This window comes from Gavialis gangeticus, unplaced genomic scaffold (assembly GCF_001723915.1).
Source record: "Gavialis gangeticus isolate Ggan-Ray unplaced genomic scaffold, GavGan_comp1, whole genome shotgun sequence".
NCBI classification, from domain to species: Eukaryota; Metazoa; Chordata; order Crocodylia; family Gavialidae; genus Gavialis; species Gavialis gangeticus.
Genome location: NW_017728999.1, coordinates 213651 through 231754, shown reverse-complemented (window position 1 = coordinate 231754; position 18104 = coordinate 213651). Strand labels below are relative to the sequence as shown.

Here is an 18104-nt window from a genome sequence, read left to right as displayed (position 1 = left end):
CGCCCACCCCGTCAGTACACCACTGTGTGCGTGGCATTAAAAAGTTATTGCGCAGCATGATTTTTTATTGTGCGCGGCTGCGCGCACATGCAGCTTAGAGGGAACGCAGGTCCGGGCCAGGACCAATGATCATCTGAGTGTCAGCTCCAGCCTGGAGCTGTGCTGGGATCGGAAACCGGCCTAGTGTAATCAGGGGTCAGAGTCAACAATCAGCTCATTTTCAGCCCTGGCCCCACTCCTGCAGGCATCTGGTTTTCTACTTGCTGTTGCAGGGGGAACGCAGGAACATGATAAAAATGCATGTACGCCAGGGGCCTAAGACACAGAGCTGTCAAATGACTTGCCAAAGGTCACACTGGAAGTCTGTGGCAGAGGAGGGGCAGGAGCTTTAACTACTGCCCTAACCACTCTTTCTCTCTGCTGGTGTTGCCTGTTGGGTCCTGCAGCTTGTGATCTGTGAGGCTTGTCCCTCTGAGGAGAGGGGTCTGGGCCTGTTCAGGGGGCCACACTGGGTGCCTTTCTGTGGCGCAGCTCTAAGGAAGGGAGACTCTTGGCTGGAGCTGCAGCTGCAGCTGCAACCCCAGCAAAGTAAGAGCTGGCAGTGGAAATTTCCACTCTTTGCCTTCTGGTTCTCGAGAGCTCCTGCAGTCAGATTTCTTCAGCTATTCCCAGCAGCTGCCCTGTCTGTGCTGGTTAATTGGATCTCGCTGAGTCTCCCTGGGCTGGAGCTCCTAGTTACTGCTCTGAAAACTCTGCACGTGCTTTAAGCAGGGGGAAAGAGCTCTCCCCAGCTCGCTGCTCCTGCTTGCTTCTCCCTCCTTACTCCCGTCCCTCCCATCCCTTGCTCAGTGCTGCCAGTCTGGTGCTGTGACAGCACCCACAGGTCCCTCTCACCCAGCCATGACAACACCCAGACCCCTTCTGTCAGCTCCTCCACACCCTTTCCCCTCTCCCAGTCACCTCCGCTTGCTAGTCCCTTTTCTCTTACCCTTACCCCCTTGTCCCATGGCTCCTTGAGCCAAGCAGGTCCTGCTCCTTTCTCCCTTGGTCTCCTTCCACCTACACCCTCCATGGCCCAAAATGCTGTCATATCCCCTGCTGTGTCGTCCTTAGGGCCTGATCCAGAGTCCAGTGAAGTCACTCTTCAGACTCAGTAGCTTCCATGAGCTGCGGTCTACACCTCTAGGTTAGGAAGTCACATGGGCAGGGTACAGGTCTTTACCCTGGGGGCCAACAGATTAGAGCTGCTGCCAACCCCAAAGTGCATCACGCACTGACTGCTGGGAGATGGAGCTTCTTGGGCTGTTGATTTCAGTGGGAGAAAGGTCTGTCAAGGGCCTCTAAGGCACAGTGGGCATGTCTACACATGCATTTAAGCACACCTAAATTTAATGCGCATTAGCTAAATGTTCATTAAGCTGCTTTAGGCAGGCATATACACATGCAGGTGTTAAAGAGCCTTAACACTGTGTATGTGGACCGACTTGGCTTGTCACAGCGTTAATGCGCTTTAACGCATCCACACATTCATTAATGTGCTTTAACTATTCACATCTAAATTTGATACCTGCATTTTCAGGTATCAAATTTAGGTACAGATAGCCTAAATTTGCCCTTTTTAATGCGCATTAAGGGTGCACATGTGTGGACGCATACTCGTAATGTGCATTAACTTAGCCTAATACATATTAAAGTGTCGTGTATAGACGCGCCCAAAGCACCCTCGCCCCACCAGTGCAATCAGGCGTGCCCTTGACAAGTGCTTGCTCATCATAGCAAGTCACAAACACTGGTTTGCAGCTTCCTAGAGTAAGCCATGCCAGAGCAACACATTGTTCTGCATGCCCACAGGGCAGGGCAGGAAGTCGGGGCTGAGATTATCACAAGGGAGATTTCGACAGGCTCTTAGGAAGAGCCTTCCCTTACACACATGGCTGAGGGGACCTGTGTTGTTAGCATCCTGCGACTCATGAAGCAACGAAGCCAGGACGTGCTGGCACAGCCCTGCTGAGTGTGGCTTCCTGGGCCTTTACTCCTTGCAACCTTTTGTCAGCAAGTAGCTCCATGCTGGACTTCTGGTCCAATTCCAGCATGTTGTGAAAGTGTGGAGCTCATTGCCACTGGATGTTGTGGAAACTGAGAGTTTAGCCAGGTTCAAAAGGGGATTGGACACATACTTGGAGGAACTATTGAGCACGGAAATTAGGGATACAGCCTCTGAATCACAGCTTCCAAGACGTTAAATGCTGGAAGCCACAAGTGAGAGAGGAACAGTGGGAAAAACTCTGGTCGTGCCCTGTTCACCCTCCCTTTTAGCACTTGTTCTGTGCTGCTTTGTGACACAAGAGACTGTGCAAGATGCACCTGTGGCCTGACCCAGGAAATCTTAGTTCTTATGGTGACTGACAGCTGTTCCATTTTCAGGCAGAGGAGCTGAGACGGGTGCAGTTTTTGAGCTGAGCCCCACCACACTTGTATTCAAGGGAATGGTTTCAGTTCATATGGGTTCACTGACACCCCTCAGAAACCCTCAGGACATCTGGGGTCTCCCAGGGCGCTGGCTCCACATTTTAATCCTTTTGTCATTTTTGCAGGGTTACATGAAGCCTTTGAAGCAGCCAGAAAACTCCATCCTCTGCGACCCCTCCCTAGTGGACGAGATTTTCGACCAGATCCCTGAGCTGCTGGAGCACCACGAGCAGTTCCTGGAGCAGATCAGCGAGTGCGTGCAGAACTGGCACGAGAAGCAGAAAGTGGGAGACCTGCTGGTACAATCTGTGAGTGCAACAAAGATCCCCCCACACATGCCACCTGCCACGGCACCCCCGGGGGGGGGACTGGCTGGGCAGGGATCCTGCTGAAGGAGGTGTGACCATGACTAAAGCCTGGCTAAGCTGTGAATTCCCAGGGCTAGAGCTGCACCAGATGTGGAAGTGAGCTGTGGTTTGCTTGGGATCTGAGCCTGGGTTACACCAACTCAGGTCCAGGATCGTGGAACGGTAAAGCTCTTAATGCAAAGGTTCAAGAGAGCCAAGCAGGTGTGACGATGTGACAGTGGCCCCATGGTGGGCCAGTGTCACGCTTGGCCATATGAGAGGAGTGAGAGCAGGAGCAGGAATCCTTGTATTCTTCCTGCTCAGTTTCCTTCCAGCTCTTCCAGATTTACATCAGTGTGAAACAGAATCTGTCCTGCTGTTTCTAGATTATGCTCATTGGCGACGCGTAAGAGGTGCACATGCACCTCTTGAGATCAGCCGTGCACCCCCTGGAAGCACCAGCCATGAAACTGGAAGTGCACTTCCAGTTTCGCCACTGGCTTGGTGCTCGGCTGCTGGGGGATGTCCCCCGGTTGGCAATCGGTTTCCGCTGGGGGACCCTTCTCCCTGCCCCCCATTGGCGATCTGGTGTCCCCCCAGACTCAGGATGCACCAGTCGCCCATGATTACGCTGGTTGGGTTTGTGGGCCAAATGAAAATCCAGCCCTGCTCTCTCTGCATCTGGGCTCACGTCTTGCAATAGAGATCCCCACCTCCAAATGGAGCTGACGGAGAGTCCTTGCTGTGCCAGGGCGAGTGGAGGCCAGCTGGTTCCTGGCATGGCTTCGTTGGTTCCACAAGGCGACAGGGGACAGCAGTGCTGATAGAGAGCAGACAGGCCGACTGGGCGCTCGCTGCTGGGTTGTTTCTGTGAAGTCTCCTGCTTCTTCCCCAGCATCAGAGCATGTTTTAGGGGCGTCAGGGCCTCACACTCCTATTTCCAGCTCTGCCACAGACTCACAATGTTATCCCAAGTGAGACACTTTCCACCCTGCTGCCCCCTTCTCCCTCTGTGATCTGGGGGCGATGATACCCACCACTCCGAGGATCTCAGGCTTCTTGAAAGCTTGCAAAGCAGGACCTGGGCCTGTCTGGAGTAAAAAGGACAGCCCCTGAGCTCACTTATTTCCATACATATAAAGATACCACCCCTCCTGGATTTTCTTGCTGGGCTGCATCCCACAAGGAGGCACTGAAATGTGAGTTTCATCCCAAACTTGGACAGTTAGCTGCAGGGACCTCGTACCTCCAATTAAAGCATCCAGGTCCCCTGGGACAGTGTCTACACTAGAATTTAGCACCAAAACCTCCCAGTCCTTGCTTTCCCAAGCAGGTTGCACATGAGGTGACAGTGGCCACAATGCACGTGCTGGTGTAGACAGGCATCCTCCTGCTACTAGTGCCTGTGCACTGCGTCAGGGTCAGCAGGACCTTGGTTTACAGTGGTCTAGGAAGGCCTCACCTTGCATCGTGGTGAGGGGAGCTCTGCAGACAGACATGGGGCACTGCTCTCCCTAGGCTACAGGAACAGAGCAGGAGAGACCAGGCCACTGGCAGTGCCAGGGGACTAGCATGGGCGGGGAGTTTGGGAGGTGAAATGTACTCAGGTGGTCCTAGGAGGTGCATGGTACCCCATGCTGCAGCAGAAAGCAAAAAAAACCCATCTCTCCTTGCCAGCGTGACTGGGGAACAGTCACAGATCTAATCCTCAGCAGGACCCACCAGCCAGGCACCCGAGAGGCCTTGAGAAAGCAGAGCCCCAGCACATCTCCCATGTCTAGCCACAGCCTAGGGCTTGAACCCATCTCCCCCTTGGGGCACCCCGTCACGCTGGTGCCTCCACACATGCCAGTGCACATGATGCTGAAGCAGATTGCACCTCAGAAGCCCTGTGGAGGGGAAGGTGCTGCCTGGCAGGAGGAGGGCTCAGCCTGCCCCAAAGGAGGATGCCATCAAGCCAGGCTGAGGGTTCAAGCGCTGCTGCAGGTGGACAGAGACCTTCCCTCACATACTGCAGTGGCATATGCCCTGCCTGGCCCACCCCCCAGCTCTCTGGCGTGGGGGTCTTGTCTTGTACAGCCCAGTGTCTAGCAAACCTCAGCACCTCCAACTGTGAGAGCAAATGCAGTTACCTCCGACAGGGCCTGGGACATCGCCTCCAGCAAGGCAAAGACAGGACATGCTGAGCTGACCTGCTACAGAGCACTGTGCCAGGATGCTGCCTCACGCACCTCAGTATGGTGCAGGTATGAGACACTGAGCTGGGTAGAGAGGAGGGGTCTCCAGGAGACCCCAGCAGCCAGACCCTGCTCCCAGAGCCCCATGCCATTGGGGGCAAAAACACAGAGCCCTTAAAAGCCAGCATCCCTTCTTCCCCAGCCCCAGATAAGGTGTCGGGGGCTCACACATCTCTTTGGCATGGCCCATGGGTGCTTTCTTCCTAACAGGCTGGCTGGGGTCAGCCCGCATTCATGATTCAGCTGAGCCAGGTGTGTCTTACAGTGGTCTCAGCCACTGAAGTGGGAGGCGGGTTGATGCTGCTGCTGTAGCCTGGGCCTGGATGCATTGTGCCAGGCTCATGGGTTTGCCACTGAGCCCTTCTGTCTGGCTGGAGACACAGCGGGAGGATTGTCCAGCCTAGGGCAGGGGAGATGCCCCTCCTCTGTCACAGGGGAGTTGTCTCAGATCGGATTCGGCTGGCTCAGTCCAGGCCCTGGCCGCAGGCCTCTGCACGGATGACAGGTGCTTTGATGAGTGTGACACAGACAGGCACAGGCATTGCTAGGGAAGGCACGATTGACTCTGGCACTACAGAGCAGGGGCACTGACAAGGACCAGAGGGATTGATCTCATCACAGGGGAATCCTAAGGGACAATCTCCTTGCCAGGATGATTCTCTGCCATCACCACCACTTCTACGTGCTGCCCGTTGGGTGGCACACCCCGGGCGACCTTTGTGGCTGAGATCTGTGCCCCATGGCTGTGAATGAGATGGAGGAGGTAGAGGGGTGAAGATGCAGCATCAGGTGCTTGTGGATGCCTCGTTCTGCTTACATTCGTATACCGGGAGCATTGTGCGGGTGTGCATGAAGACCCGGTGATACACGTGCGTGCGAGTGTGTGGGTTCTGTCTTGCTTGTAGGGAGGCCTGAGCGAGCTAAAGTGTGCCGCAAGCTCGCTCTCAACGTATCTGTTTCACCTCCCGGTTGTGTCCTGCCTGATGCTAAAATTGCTAACTCTCCAGACTGGTTTTGTTGACTTTGGGGCACCGGTTGCACAGCACCTTGCACCGCAGGTCTGATCTGTCACGGAGACTGATGGGTGCTGGGGTGATATAATAAATACGAATAGCAAAGGCAGCAATAAGGTGCATGGAGATTAACATAAAGCCCTCAGTGCAGGTTTGCATGGCTCACTGCAGAGCAGGGATATCCAGCCAGCCCTAACCCAGCTAGCTCAGGGCTGGATAACCATGTAGTTGCAGTGCCCCAGAAGTTGTGCCTCCCAGGCGAGGCTCCTTCTGATACCCGAGCTGCTCGGGCATCTCTGCAGTGCGCTGTACTCTGCAGGGAGGACATCCGTCAGGTCCGATCCCCGCTTGCATGTTCAAGGCTGGACAGTAGCATTGCCCGGCATCTCAGCAGTTGCATTTCAAGTGCTCTGAGTGACAGACGGGTATGTTTCAACAGGCACGTGGTGAAGACGATTGTGTGAGGGAGGCTGCACTTGGATGTACGTCTCCAGGTGTGGTTCCTTGGTGGTTCAAAGCCTGGGCAAATAGGCAGCCAGCCCTTCAGCTGGTATAAATGATGGTAACCACACTGAAATCAGTGGAGCTCTGTCAGACTTTATTTCAGCTCTGGGACTGGCCTGTGATGTGCTTGTGGAGGGGTGTGTGTGTAAGCGTGTGCGTGTATCAGGTTAAGAAATCCCACATTAGTTTGGATTAATCACCTGGTGTTTACTGATGTCAAGTGCTGCATATTGCTCCTTGGAGCGGTAATTTTGAAAGTGCAGTTGTGAACTAAGTACATGGTGTTACTGCAGAACAGGAATCTTGGACAGGCCCTTGGATATGCCATTCAGGATGGTGGGCCAAAGCCCACCAAGTAGAGCTATAAGCCCATCACTGATTACTTAGGAAAACAGAAAAACATAAGGATGGGAGCGAGGGTCATAGGTTCAAAGCAAGTGCATTGAGGAGGGCCACCAAGCAGAGCACGCCGGACAGCACCCACTGGCCTTTGAATGAGTCCAGCAAGCCACTGGACACTGCGCAGTGACACTGCCCAGACACATGAACGGACAAGGAGACAGGAAAGCGGCCCCACAGTGCCCGGGTGTCTCCCAGCCAGAGTCTCTTTCCTGGTCAGATAGATCACAAGCTTAGCCACAGCCAGGAAGAGATTGGCCAGGAGGCCCCAGGACTTGGTGGGGCCATGGATGGGCAGTGCATAAACGACAGGGTGCGGGTAGTAGGGAAGCCAGGACCTCAGCAGACGGCTCTAGAGGAGGCGGTGCAGGGGCTGCAGCCTGGCACACCGCAGGTTGGCGTGCACCAGGGTCTCCTGCAAAGGGGCAAGTGTCAGGGGCATCCATAAACTATGCCAGATGCACACCTATGGCACTAGCTCTGTGAAGGAGCTGCCAGCTGAGGTCCCTGGTGCCTCGTGGGATCAGGGTGGAATAATGCTTGTCCACTGGGGACCCTCGTCCTTGCCGATGTGTTGCACCACTTGGTGTCTGGGCAGGACACAAGGACGGGATGGGGGAGGGTGCAAACCGCAAACGTGTAGAGCTGGCAGCAGTGGGAGGTCTGGAAGCAAACTGGCTTGATATCCCCCAGCCTGCAAAGATGGCGAGGTGTGGGGTAGCTCCGTGGGGCCTGCCAAGGCAGGTGCCCCATAACGAGCTCTGGAGGGCTGGGGGATCCCAGGAGGCAGAAACTACACTTGCACAGGACCTGGTCGATGCAGTCAAGGGCAGTGTCCAGCAGGGCAGCCTTGATCTCCTGGAGTAGGCGGCAGGGCGCATGCAACGTGGGCAGCTCCATGCACTGGGCCAGCGCAAAGGGACCTGTCCACCTCTGCATGGCATAGTCCAGGAGGTCCCTGATACGAGTGACGTTGGCCAGAGCCATCCTCCAGGGCACCTCTGGTGCTGGCACCACCAGCTGCGGGTTTTTCAGCCCGGGCTCGACGAGGAGGTCTTTGGAGCCTCGCCAGGAGCCTCGGGGGCACTGGCAGGGTGTTGAAGTGGTGCCAAGGTGTAAACCAGACCAGTTGGTTGATGACCGCAAAGGGAGAGGACACTGCAGCAGGCCCACCCTTGTGTGCAGCCACTCAGACACCCTGACCTCCAGCTGGTGCAGGAGGGGTTTCTGGGGGATAGGTATACCACAAGTAGAGCAGCGAGCCCACACTGCAGCAGATGCTCTGCAGGGTCGATAGAAGCGGGCTGACCTGCCATCCGTCAGGGACCATCTCTTCACCTAGTTGTCCCTGGGCAGAGGAGGCCACTGAGGAGATGGATTGGCAGACTGCCACCTGCACCAGGTCACCCAGGTCCCAGACAGCAAGGAGCACATTGTCGGCATGCGCTCACAGCACCACCTTCGTGGCCAACTCTTGCAGCAGCGGTACTGCCATCCACTTGCTCCGGAGGCACAGGAGGGGCTCGAGGGTGATGGCGTAGACCTGGCCTGACAGCGGGCAACCTTGACGCACTCCCTGCCTGAGCAGGATGGGCTTCATTAGTATCCGACTGAGCTTGCCCATGCACTCTGCAGAGGCCTACAGCACCCAGAGAAACTGCACGAAGCAGGGGCTGGAGCCAAACGCCCTCAGCGCGCCTGCGAGGTACCTGTGATCCACCCTCTCAAACGTCTTCTCCTGCTTGAGGGACAGAAGGGTAAATGACGGGAAAGACACTTAAGAGGGGACGTGATAGCAAAGGGCTGCCCTGTGGGGTGTGCAGATGCTCCTGCTGGGACTCAAACCCAGAGGATCCTGGCTACAGGGTCTTGCCCCTCCACTCAGGGTGGGACCAATCACCATATTTTGGGTCAGGGAGGAATTTTTCCCCATTGTTAGATTAGTACAGACTGTGGGGGGGCACAGCCTCTACATGGGATCTCTTGAGTGTATATTAACAGCCTTTTATAGAAGCAAGACGGTGGTTCCCCTGGTTTACCTGTGGCAGGTTCAGGTGCTAAGTCCGGTGTGTCAGGGTTGACAGCATCTTCTGTAGAGTTTCGATGGTGGATTGTATAGGTTTCGATAGGGACGATCCTTCCTTGCCCCTGGCCCCAAGCATCTCATTGTATTGCAGCTGGCGGAGTCCAGCCGATTCCTGCCAGGTGAAGACCGCTGAGTTCCCGGCCCTGCCATTATGACTTGGTGGCATTTGACCCCAGATCCGCTCAGGTGTGACCTTGTGCAGTCCCTGCAAAGCGGGGAGGAAGCGCGCCCTGCTGTAGATTGAAAGGCCTGGACAGAGAGCAGGAGAAGCCCAAGGCGGTCACCCCATTTGAATGGTCAGGCGGACTTGGTCCGAGGCAAGATGTGTCTGCTTTGGAGACCATCTGACCCAAGGTCTCTTCCGTCTCATAGACCAAGCTGCCATGAGCTTCGCCAACTGGAAGCTGCAGCTACACAAATCCGGACTAAAGTTTGCATTTTGAACCCTGAGAATTACTCTTGGATTAGCTCCCGGAGCGCAAGGGACCATCCGCCTACTCAGTGGAAATCCTTTTAAATCGAGCTTGGATGTGTTTTCCTAGCAGGAGGACTCTGGTTGTAGCACTGGACATGAGGCAGGGAGTGCTTCGGAGAAGCCCTGCGGCAAGTGGAGCGTGAGAAGCCAGAAAAGATGATCACCGGGGCCGTGCCTGGCTCCCACCATATTGTGATAGACCTGCTGTGGGGACCGGAGTGGGGAGTGCGATTGGCTTCTTAGTAGTGCCAGCTCAGCCCCGAAGCCTGAATCGGGGATGCCAGGCATGGCTGTCTTCCTGTTGCCTAATTGATCCTGCTGCCCCTTGTCAAGGTGTCAGCTCCAAGAGCCAGTTCTTCCCCCTCCACCTGCTCCTTGGAAACCTAACCAAGCAAATGCTGCCTCTTAAATCGGGGTGCTGCAAAAAACACAGCTGCAAGCTGCCTGCCAGATGTGCTCTCAGCCGTTAATATGCGAGCCACATCTACTCAGCCAGCAACAACAGAGCAAGGTCGTTGACACGGCTGCTCCTCCAGCCCTGCCGGGGCAGCCAGACCTGTGCCGTGCTGTACCCCATGCTTGCCGGTGCCCCCCGCCCCCCATGCCCTTTGCCATTCTGCCTGGGGGAGGACTGTGGTGGTGATGCTGCTGCCTGGATCCACTGCGCTTTGTGGGTGGCAGCCTTTGATCCGAAGTGACTCATCCACGTCACGCACAAAACATGCGACGGAGCCAGGTCCTGGACTCAGATCCCTGCGCCTGTGCTCAGGATAGCCGGAGAGGCACTCCAGGCATCTTGTGACAGAAGCTTCCTGTTACCGAGTGGCCCTTTGAAAAGCCTTTCCTGTTAGACCAGGGGTTGCAGTCTTTGTAAACCACTTGAGATGTGTGAGGGGCTGGTAAGAGAAGCAGTGAGGGTTTGAGAAAGACGGAGGGTTAAGGATGCCGTGCTGGAAACCAGGAGCAGGTGGATGGTGGGGGAGAGGGGGGCGTCCATGCATGGCTCACAATGTTCTTGATTAGCGATCTGCTAAACACAGAAGCAAAGTCCTGGGGAGTCTTCCAGCCTGTATGATAAAGCATCGATCGGTCCAGCCCAGCTGTGCATTCCTGCTGCATGGGCAACCAGCCCAAGTGGAAGCAGCAGCCGGCTCCTGGGTCAATATGAGGTTAAGGCTGGAGGTCAGGTGAGGTGATTGTGCCAGCCCACACCCTGCCCAGCTTTGTCCAGTCTGGTGACACACGCTCCTGCACACTGTGCTACTACTTAGGATCCTTCCTGAGCATCTCCTTGGCCACCTGAGTTTCCCTGCTGCATCCGCATGCTACCTTGCTGCAGTTGTACACAAAGCACGGATAGAGAGACAAGCAGTGGGCAGACCGGTTCCTCGACGGTGTCTGCTCCGGGACAACGGGCAGTAGAGACAAGAGCTGGGCTAGAAGTCAAGTGCTGGCAGACCTCCTGGGTTGAGTCCTTTAACCTGGGCGGGGTCCGAATGCACTGCAGGGGAGGCAAGGATTAGAGGGAGCTTGGCTTTCAGCCTGACGCCATCCTCTACCTTACAAGCCCTCAGAGGAAGTGCTTTAGGTCTGCCCCATACATGCTCTTTCCTTGGTCCTCCCAGCCTGCAGACAGACAGGAAGGTAGAGGCTGGAAACAGCCCGGAGGCGCAGCCTAGCCAAATAAAGGAGGGAGAGGAACCACCGGCCCAGCGGGTCTCCTTCTCTGCTTTGCGCTCCTTTTGCCTTGTGCTAAGCCTGGGAGGAGAGAGTATTGGAAGGGCTGGGTGGGAGCGGACAGCCTGCCCCTCTGCCGCTGAAGTCTGGACACAGACCTGTCTGGGGCCTGGTGGCATCCCCCCGCCACCATCTCATCCGCGCATGGCTTTTATTGTAAGAGCCACCCCAGGACTTCCCCTGTTAACTCCATGCAGTGGCATCTTGTCCACGCCAGCACGTCCTAAATGGATCGGGAGCAGGAGGACCAAGGAAGGGCCCTCCCAGCAGTGTTTCCAGCCTTGCAGCTGGAAGGCCAGCAGGAAAGCGGCCCTCCTTCCCGACCAGGCGTCTCCAGTCCATGAGTTATATAAAGAATGACCGCTCTCAGCAGGGAGGATGGTGCTACAGCAGGAAAAGCCACTGGCAGCACTGTAATGTCCCCTGGGCAATGCTTTACTGTTATTTTGCTTTAGGTTCATTTTGTCCTTTCTGAGCCAGCCCCTGCGCACCCTCACGGCCCTCTCTCTCTGTTTTGCTTCCCACAGTTTTCCAAGGACATCCTGGTGACCATTTACTCGGCCTACATAGACAACTTCCTCAATGCCAAGGACGCTGTGAGGATAGCCAAGGAAGCCAGGCCAGCCTTCATGAAGTTTCTGGATGTAGGTCACCATCCCAGCAGCAGCCGCCGATGAGCTGATTCCTTTATGTATTGCCAAGGGAAAGAGAGGGCTATGGCATCGCTCCAGACCTCAGTTGGTGTGAAGCGGTGCCCCTCCAGACCCCAACTGGTGTGAACTGGTGTGACTCCAGACCCCAGCCAGTATTACTCCAGACCCTGGCTGTTGTGCAGCCGCATTTGCTCCATGAATTCTTTGGAGCACTTTTACACCAGGTCCTGGGAATCTGAGCTAAGACTTCTCCCTCCCTGTCTCTCATCCTCTGCGGCACGGCAGCTGGAGCTTGCCTGATTGGAGAAATGCCCGTGTGCACTCAGCATCCCCATGGAGATGCATGATGGGCCACATGTTGCCTTCATGGGCAAGGAGCAGGTGGGCTCAAGTTCAGGCAGATTAGGTAGCCTAGAGGGTAGGGAGAGGGACCCAGAGAGCACCCTCCTGGCAGTTAAGACGGGCACCGTCTGCCAGCCCTGCCCATTCCCATGGGATTGCACCTGGAAGCCGACTGGGGTATCTGCCCAGCTCTTGTGCACTGCCTAGGGGCACTCAGATGCGATGAACATGGGGCTGCCAGACTGTAATACACCCAAGGCCTATCCTGGACCAGCACCAGGTGCTTCAGAGACAGACAGAGGATGATCTGCCCACATATTCGCTCTTGTCCCGGCCCCTAATAGACACCAGTTTCACATCGCTCAGAATGGTCATGTTGAGACTTGGCCTTGACCCTGGTATCAGGACATCCCCTGGCATCCAGGGGCAAACCCTGCCACTCCTCATCCCCATTCCTAACAAGGACCTGCCTCTGTCCCCTCCTGGTGTTTTGCAGCAAAGCATGAGAGAGAACAAGGAGAAGCAAGCATTGTCCGACCTCATGATCAAGCCTGTGCAGCGGATCCCGCGCTATGAGCTGCTGGTGAAGGTGAGCGGGTCAGGGGGCGAGGTACCATGGTGGATGGGAGCCATGCCTGATGAGCTCTTTCAGGGCTGCAGGCCACTCTTGGCATGTCTGTGATTGCAGTGTCCCCACTGGGATGCTTGGCTCAGGGAGGGATGCCGTGAAGCAGGAGAGCGGGGCAATGCAGGGGATAGCGGGGAGACAAGGCGAGATGCATGATTTCCTGAAGTCCAGGAGAGCTGGTAGAACATGGATTTGTTCACACTTGGGTTGAGATGTCCTGCATTTATGGGGAAGGGGCTAAGCAACAACCACCCCCGCCCCCAGCCTTTTCTCTCCAAGATAGCTGGAATCAAGCCTTGATCTTCTGGCGTGGAGCTGAGCTCCAACCCCGCTGACCCCTCTGTAGGTAAGAAGCTCAGGCCAGGGGCTATGGGCAATGTAGCTCCCTCTTCCCTCCATGCATATTGACAAAGCACAGGGCTTTACCAACATGCCAAGAGAGACCACCCAAGGCTGGCACTGGTCATCAGTGCACTGAACAGAGACCTGTGAACATGCCTCTTCTAATGGAGGTAGCGAGATCTGGGGTCTGAGAGTCTTACAGGCATCCTCTGAGAGGTCTGCAGTAGCAGCCGAAATCAGTCACATAGCAGGGGTATTTTGCGTAGGTCCAAACTTGCATTTGATCTCTGTCATCTGGAGGTGGAGAGGAGTGAGGAGAAAGCTGCACTGGACAAGCGGCTTCCTTCCAGGGTTGCATGCGGAGAAATACTGGCCAGCATGTGCACTGCTGACCTCCACTGGGTGCAATCTGAGCTCCTGTCCCATGTGTCATACACCCTGCAGCCAGTGGAGATTCTCCTTGAGTTCACAAGGGAGGGGTGTGTGCGCAGTGGTGGAAGGCTGCAGGACAAAGGATGCCCTTTTCTCTGTGTTTGTACAGCACCGAGCCCCATGGGGTTCTGGTCCCTGATTGGGGATCCTGGGCACTGTGGTGATATCAATGATACGTAGTAATATGCACTCAGAAGCAGGTGTGATGGGTGTGTGATACAAGCCTAAATTCATGGAGAGAGCTGTGACCAGCTCAAACTCTGGGATCCCAGACTTTCACACCAAACAGAACATTTTGGGTTTCTGTGCCACTGAATGCATTTCCATCGCTTGCCAGCAATCAAAGCAGCTCTTTCTTTCAGCTCTGCTTACTGTATTGGGACTAGGAGATGAAGGAGCAAGGAGTGGAAGCCACGTGGCTACATTCAGTGCAACCGCAAATGTGGCAGATGAGCCGAACTTCTCTTTATTAGCAGCTTTGCACAAGTCACAGCTGTAGCGATAACCCTTCTACATGCAAAACCCCTTGGCTTGTTTGTGGAGTCACGTTGGCTGGCATGGCCAAGCGGCGAGTGCATTGGTCGAGTGACCTTCCTGTTCTCCTGATGACACAGGCCAGTGTTGCTGTGACTAGGACCTGAGCTTTTATTTCTCAGACCAGAGCTGAGTTGGTTGAATTGGGATCTGGGTCCTAAACTTCCCTGAAGTTCAGAGATATGTGGTGTAATGAATGGAGGCCCAGCCAAGGTAGGTCCCAGGCTGCAGCTGGAGGTAATCGAGGGGATTGGGAAGAGTCATTCCTCAGGAGAAGGCCCTGCTCACCCTGGGTTGTATAAACTAGGACAGACAGCAGCAAGCTATCTGGACTATAGCCTGTTTTGCTGTGCCTCTGGCCTGCTTGGCTCTCCTAAACCTGACTCTGAGCTCTGATCTTCTGGCTTCGACCCTCATGCCTGCTTCTGCTTGCTCCTCTTCCTTTCTTGAACCTCCAGGCCTGGGTCAATTGGTTCCCTGACTGCAGTTTTATCTCAGCGCTTGGACTAGAACTGACACCCAGCATCCACTCTGGTAAACCTCTGACCTAGCACAACCCACTCGTACTGACCGCTTGTGCCCCAGTCAACCCTTGCACACGGAGCTAGAGCAGGGGGCCAGTGCATACAGTGATGAAAGCCATGCGACACATGTCATTATTCTCCCAGCATGTCTGGGACGGGCTAGGAACAGCACATCCTGCATTTGTGCAGGGGTTGGACTGAACAAAGACTCTTCCAGCCCTGGGGCTTTTTGGTTCCATGATTCTCTTCTACGATTGTGCTTACAAATGAACTAACGAGCCAAGGGCTCGGCCCTGTCGAACTCCCTGAGGCTGGAGTCTGCAGCTAACAGAAAATTGCCAGACACAATATCCCTGTTAACTTATTCTTCCCCTATAATTAAATCTCGAAGCACCTGTGAACACCCAGAGGCTGGGCCAGGGTTTCCCAAAGTGATTGATTGGTCCTTTTGGGGGGGAGGTCTAACTTAAGCCCCCTTCAGTGGGCCCCAGTTGCAGAGGGTTGATGCTGAGCAGGTTCTGGAAATCAAGACTCATCAAGTTGCTTCAAAGCTGGGTCGCTAAACCTGAGGCACCCCAATCACTCATTGGCCTGATGGAAATGTTAAAAGGCTTGTGGGGAACAGCTGAGATGGGAATGATGAGTCTGGAGAGAAGGTTACAATGGAGAGCTGGAATAATTGCCTCCTGATAGACAGCCAGCAGGAGGTTTATGAAGACTGTGGGGTCAGTTATTCTTACACATGACCTTGGCCAAGTCCCTTCACCTCATTGGGCTGATATTACTTGTTAATGAAGGAGGAACATTAATGCATTGACTTTCCTGCCTTGCATGGGTGGCATGAAGCAACATTCAGAAAATGCTGCAGGAGGCCAAGCTACAACATGCATCAGGCAGCCCAGATTTTACAGCAAAACATCCTTCTCATCCACAACGGTGACAGCTTTTTGAATGGGCTTTTACTCTGTCCAGAGCCGCTGAAAGGAAACAGCCAGGCCTGTGGAGGAGATGATTGGTGTTGTTATGAGCTACATTCCCCAGATGCCTCGTGCACCTGGTTCAGGGGACGTGCGTTGGAGCGATTTCTAGGAAACAGCCCTTATTCAGCCTGCAGGACAAGAATGGCATTAGCCTGCTGGGGAGGGACATTTTCTTGTGACTTGGCCTGACTTGCCTGATATCGAGGCACCAAGTCTCTGCACTGGGCAGTTGTTTTGGTCCTTCTCCATCCTCTCTTTGCTGAGCCCATAGACAGGACTGGAGAGGCAGAAGGAATCGGGGAGGAAGGAAGACCGAGACAACCACGGCACAGAGAGAACGGGGAAGAAGAAGGAACGAGGCAGAGAGTGGAGATGCTTGGCTTTAACCAAGCGCTGGCTTGCACCTCGCATGGCTTCTCCTGCCTCCAACGTGCTGTCCCCCGCTCATGAGAACCCCCCCACCCGGCTTCCTTGCCATTTCCCCTGAGCAGCTGATGAGATCCACATGCACACATATAGCAGGACTCTTTTCTACCCTCCATCCCTCACAGCCTACAGCCATCCAGCGCAGCGGTTGCTAATCTAATGCAGTGCCAGCCTCAGCTGAAGGTTTCTCAGCAATTTCAGACTCCCTGCATGAGCCGAGAGTACTGTTCCTGCCCTGTGTTCACCCTTGTTCTCGACATCTTGGACTTGCCCATGGCCCTTTCAGTGCACAAGGGGAACTTCTTCCCCTTCGCTGCAGAGCGCAGGTTTCCTGTTAGCGCTCAGAGGAGCGTGCTGAGCAAGCACTCACCCCCACCGCAGGCAGGCTCTGTGCAAGCTTCTCTTTACCTGCCCAGACTCCCAGGGTCCTGTGGGTATCCCCAGCTGTACCTACCCCTGTGCTGTTCCACCGTGGTGTCGGGGAGTTTGAGTCTGGTTTTACCCAGCAGGAGCAGCGATTCAGCAGCTGGCGTCCTGCATTCAGCTGCAAAACACTTCAGCCCATCTTTTGCCTCCTTGCTTTTCAGCAGCCAGGGGCCAAGTCCACAGACAGCGCAACTCCACTCTAAACACCTGCGCATCATGGGACCATCCCCTGCCTCATCCGGGACTGCCTCCAGACAGCTTCTGTATGCCTGGATAGGGCCCACGCCAGCTCTGGGTCCTAATCTAGTAGGGAAGCAGCCACCTCTCCCCTGCTGCCAAATTTTTGGCCCGTGGGAACCCCTGAGGAGTGGATGGCACAGCTCCCTGGGCAGGCTGGAGATGGAGCACCCCTGGTTGAAAATATTTTTGGGCACTGAGTCAATGCTGCTGGAGGATTTGTAATATGCCATCTCCGTGGCGTGAGCGAGACTGACTCCCTTCCTAGAGCAGCCTCGGTTTCCTCAAGTGATATTCTGTCCCGTAGCAGCAATGACCTTGGACTTCCTTTGCTTGTGGGTTTTTAGGTAAGACTGCAGCCAGTTTTAATTCAGGTTATAGCACGTTGAGGCCTCTTGTTTAACCTTCTGTAACTACCTGTCTGCTGCCGTCAGTTTGTATGCCAGGGCTCTTCTCCGTGATGATTTGCATACCCATCACCCTCGTGCCTTCAAGGGCAGCTGTATACCGTGGTCGCCCTAACCTAATTAGGGGTCCAATGTAGCTGGCTGCCTGCTAATGAAAATGAGGAATCTGAGCCAGTCACATTCCTGTGCCTTGCCTTCGCCTCACTAATATTTGCAGGCAAATGCAATGATCTCATTGCGCTTGCACAAGCGTCTACTATTTTTATGCCCCAAACAGAGCCAGACATCTGAGGTTTCCACAGTAAATTAAGTCAAGGGGCATTAGTGAAGCTGCCAATGCACAGACACTATGCAGAGCCAAGGAGTGGTATAATTCACTCAACAGGCGATGGCATTATAGGAGAAATAGGAAGAACTTGGAATAGTTGCCCGCAGACAGTAAAGCTGTTTATTAGCTCAAAAAAACAGGTTATTTTCCAGTACGATCCCCAAAGTCCTTAGAGGCCAACTGTGAAATCTGATTTATCACCTGACCCAGAAAACTAAAAACAACCCACACTTCTTTTTTTTATCCTGAGTTCTGGATTATCCCCTTTTTTGGTTTTAAAAATAACCGTGCTGAAAGGCTTAGGTCGCACAAGATGTTAAGTATTAGGGGGCAAGATATCTTTTCTTTCTTTGGCCGAAATATAAAACAGTCGACAGGGCTCGATGCCACAAACAGCACTTTCCAAAATCTCTGCCTTTCTCAGTATGTCAGATTGCTACCTCAAGCTGTTATTATGGAGTAAAGCAGTTTGCAACCAGGCTCAATTGCTCAAGCTATTTAGCCTGTCAAAAATTTTTCTCACCGGGGGGGTGGCGTAGCACTGGAACAGGTTACCCAGAGAGGTGGTGGCATCTCCA

General features: G+C 54.5%; 1 protein-coding gene across 1 annotated transcript in view; it reads left to right on the top strand.

Moving 5' to 3' along the window:
- ARHGEF17 (Rho guanine nucleotide exchange factor 17) overlaps positions 1-18104 on the top strand; it is a 225820-nt gene that overhangs the window by 154973 nt on the left and 52743 nt on the right. Inside the window, exons 3-5 of the mRNA XM_019505928.1 lie at positions 2595-2777; positions 11795-11911; positions 12759-12851. Coding sequence (XP_019361473.1) covers positions 2595-2777; positions 11795-11911; positions 12759-12851 — 393 coding nt within the window. The remainder of the gene's footprint in view (positions 1-2594; positions 2778-11794; positions 11912-12758; positions 12852-18104) is intronic.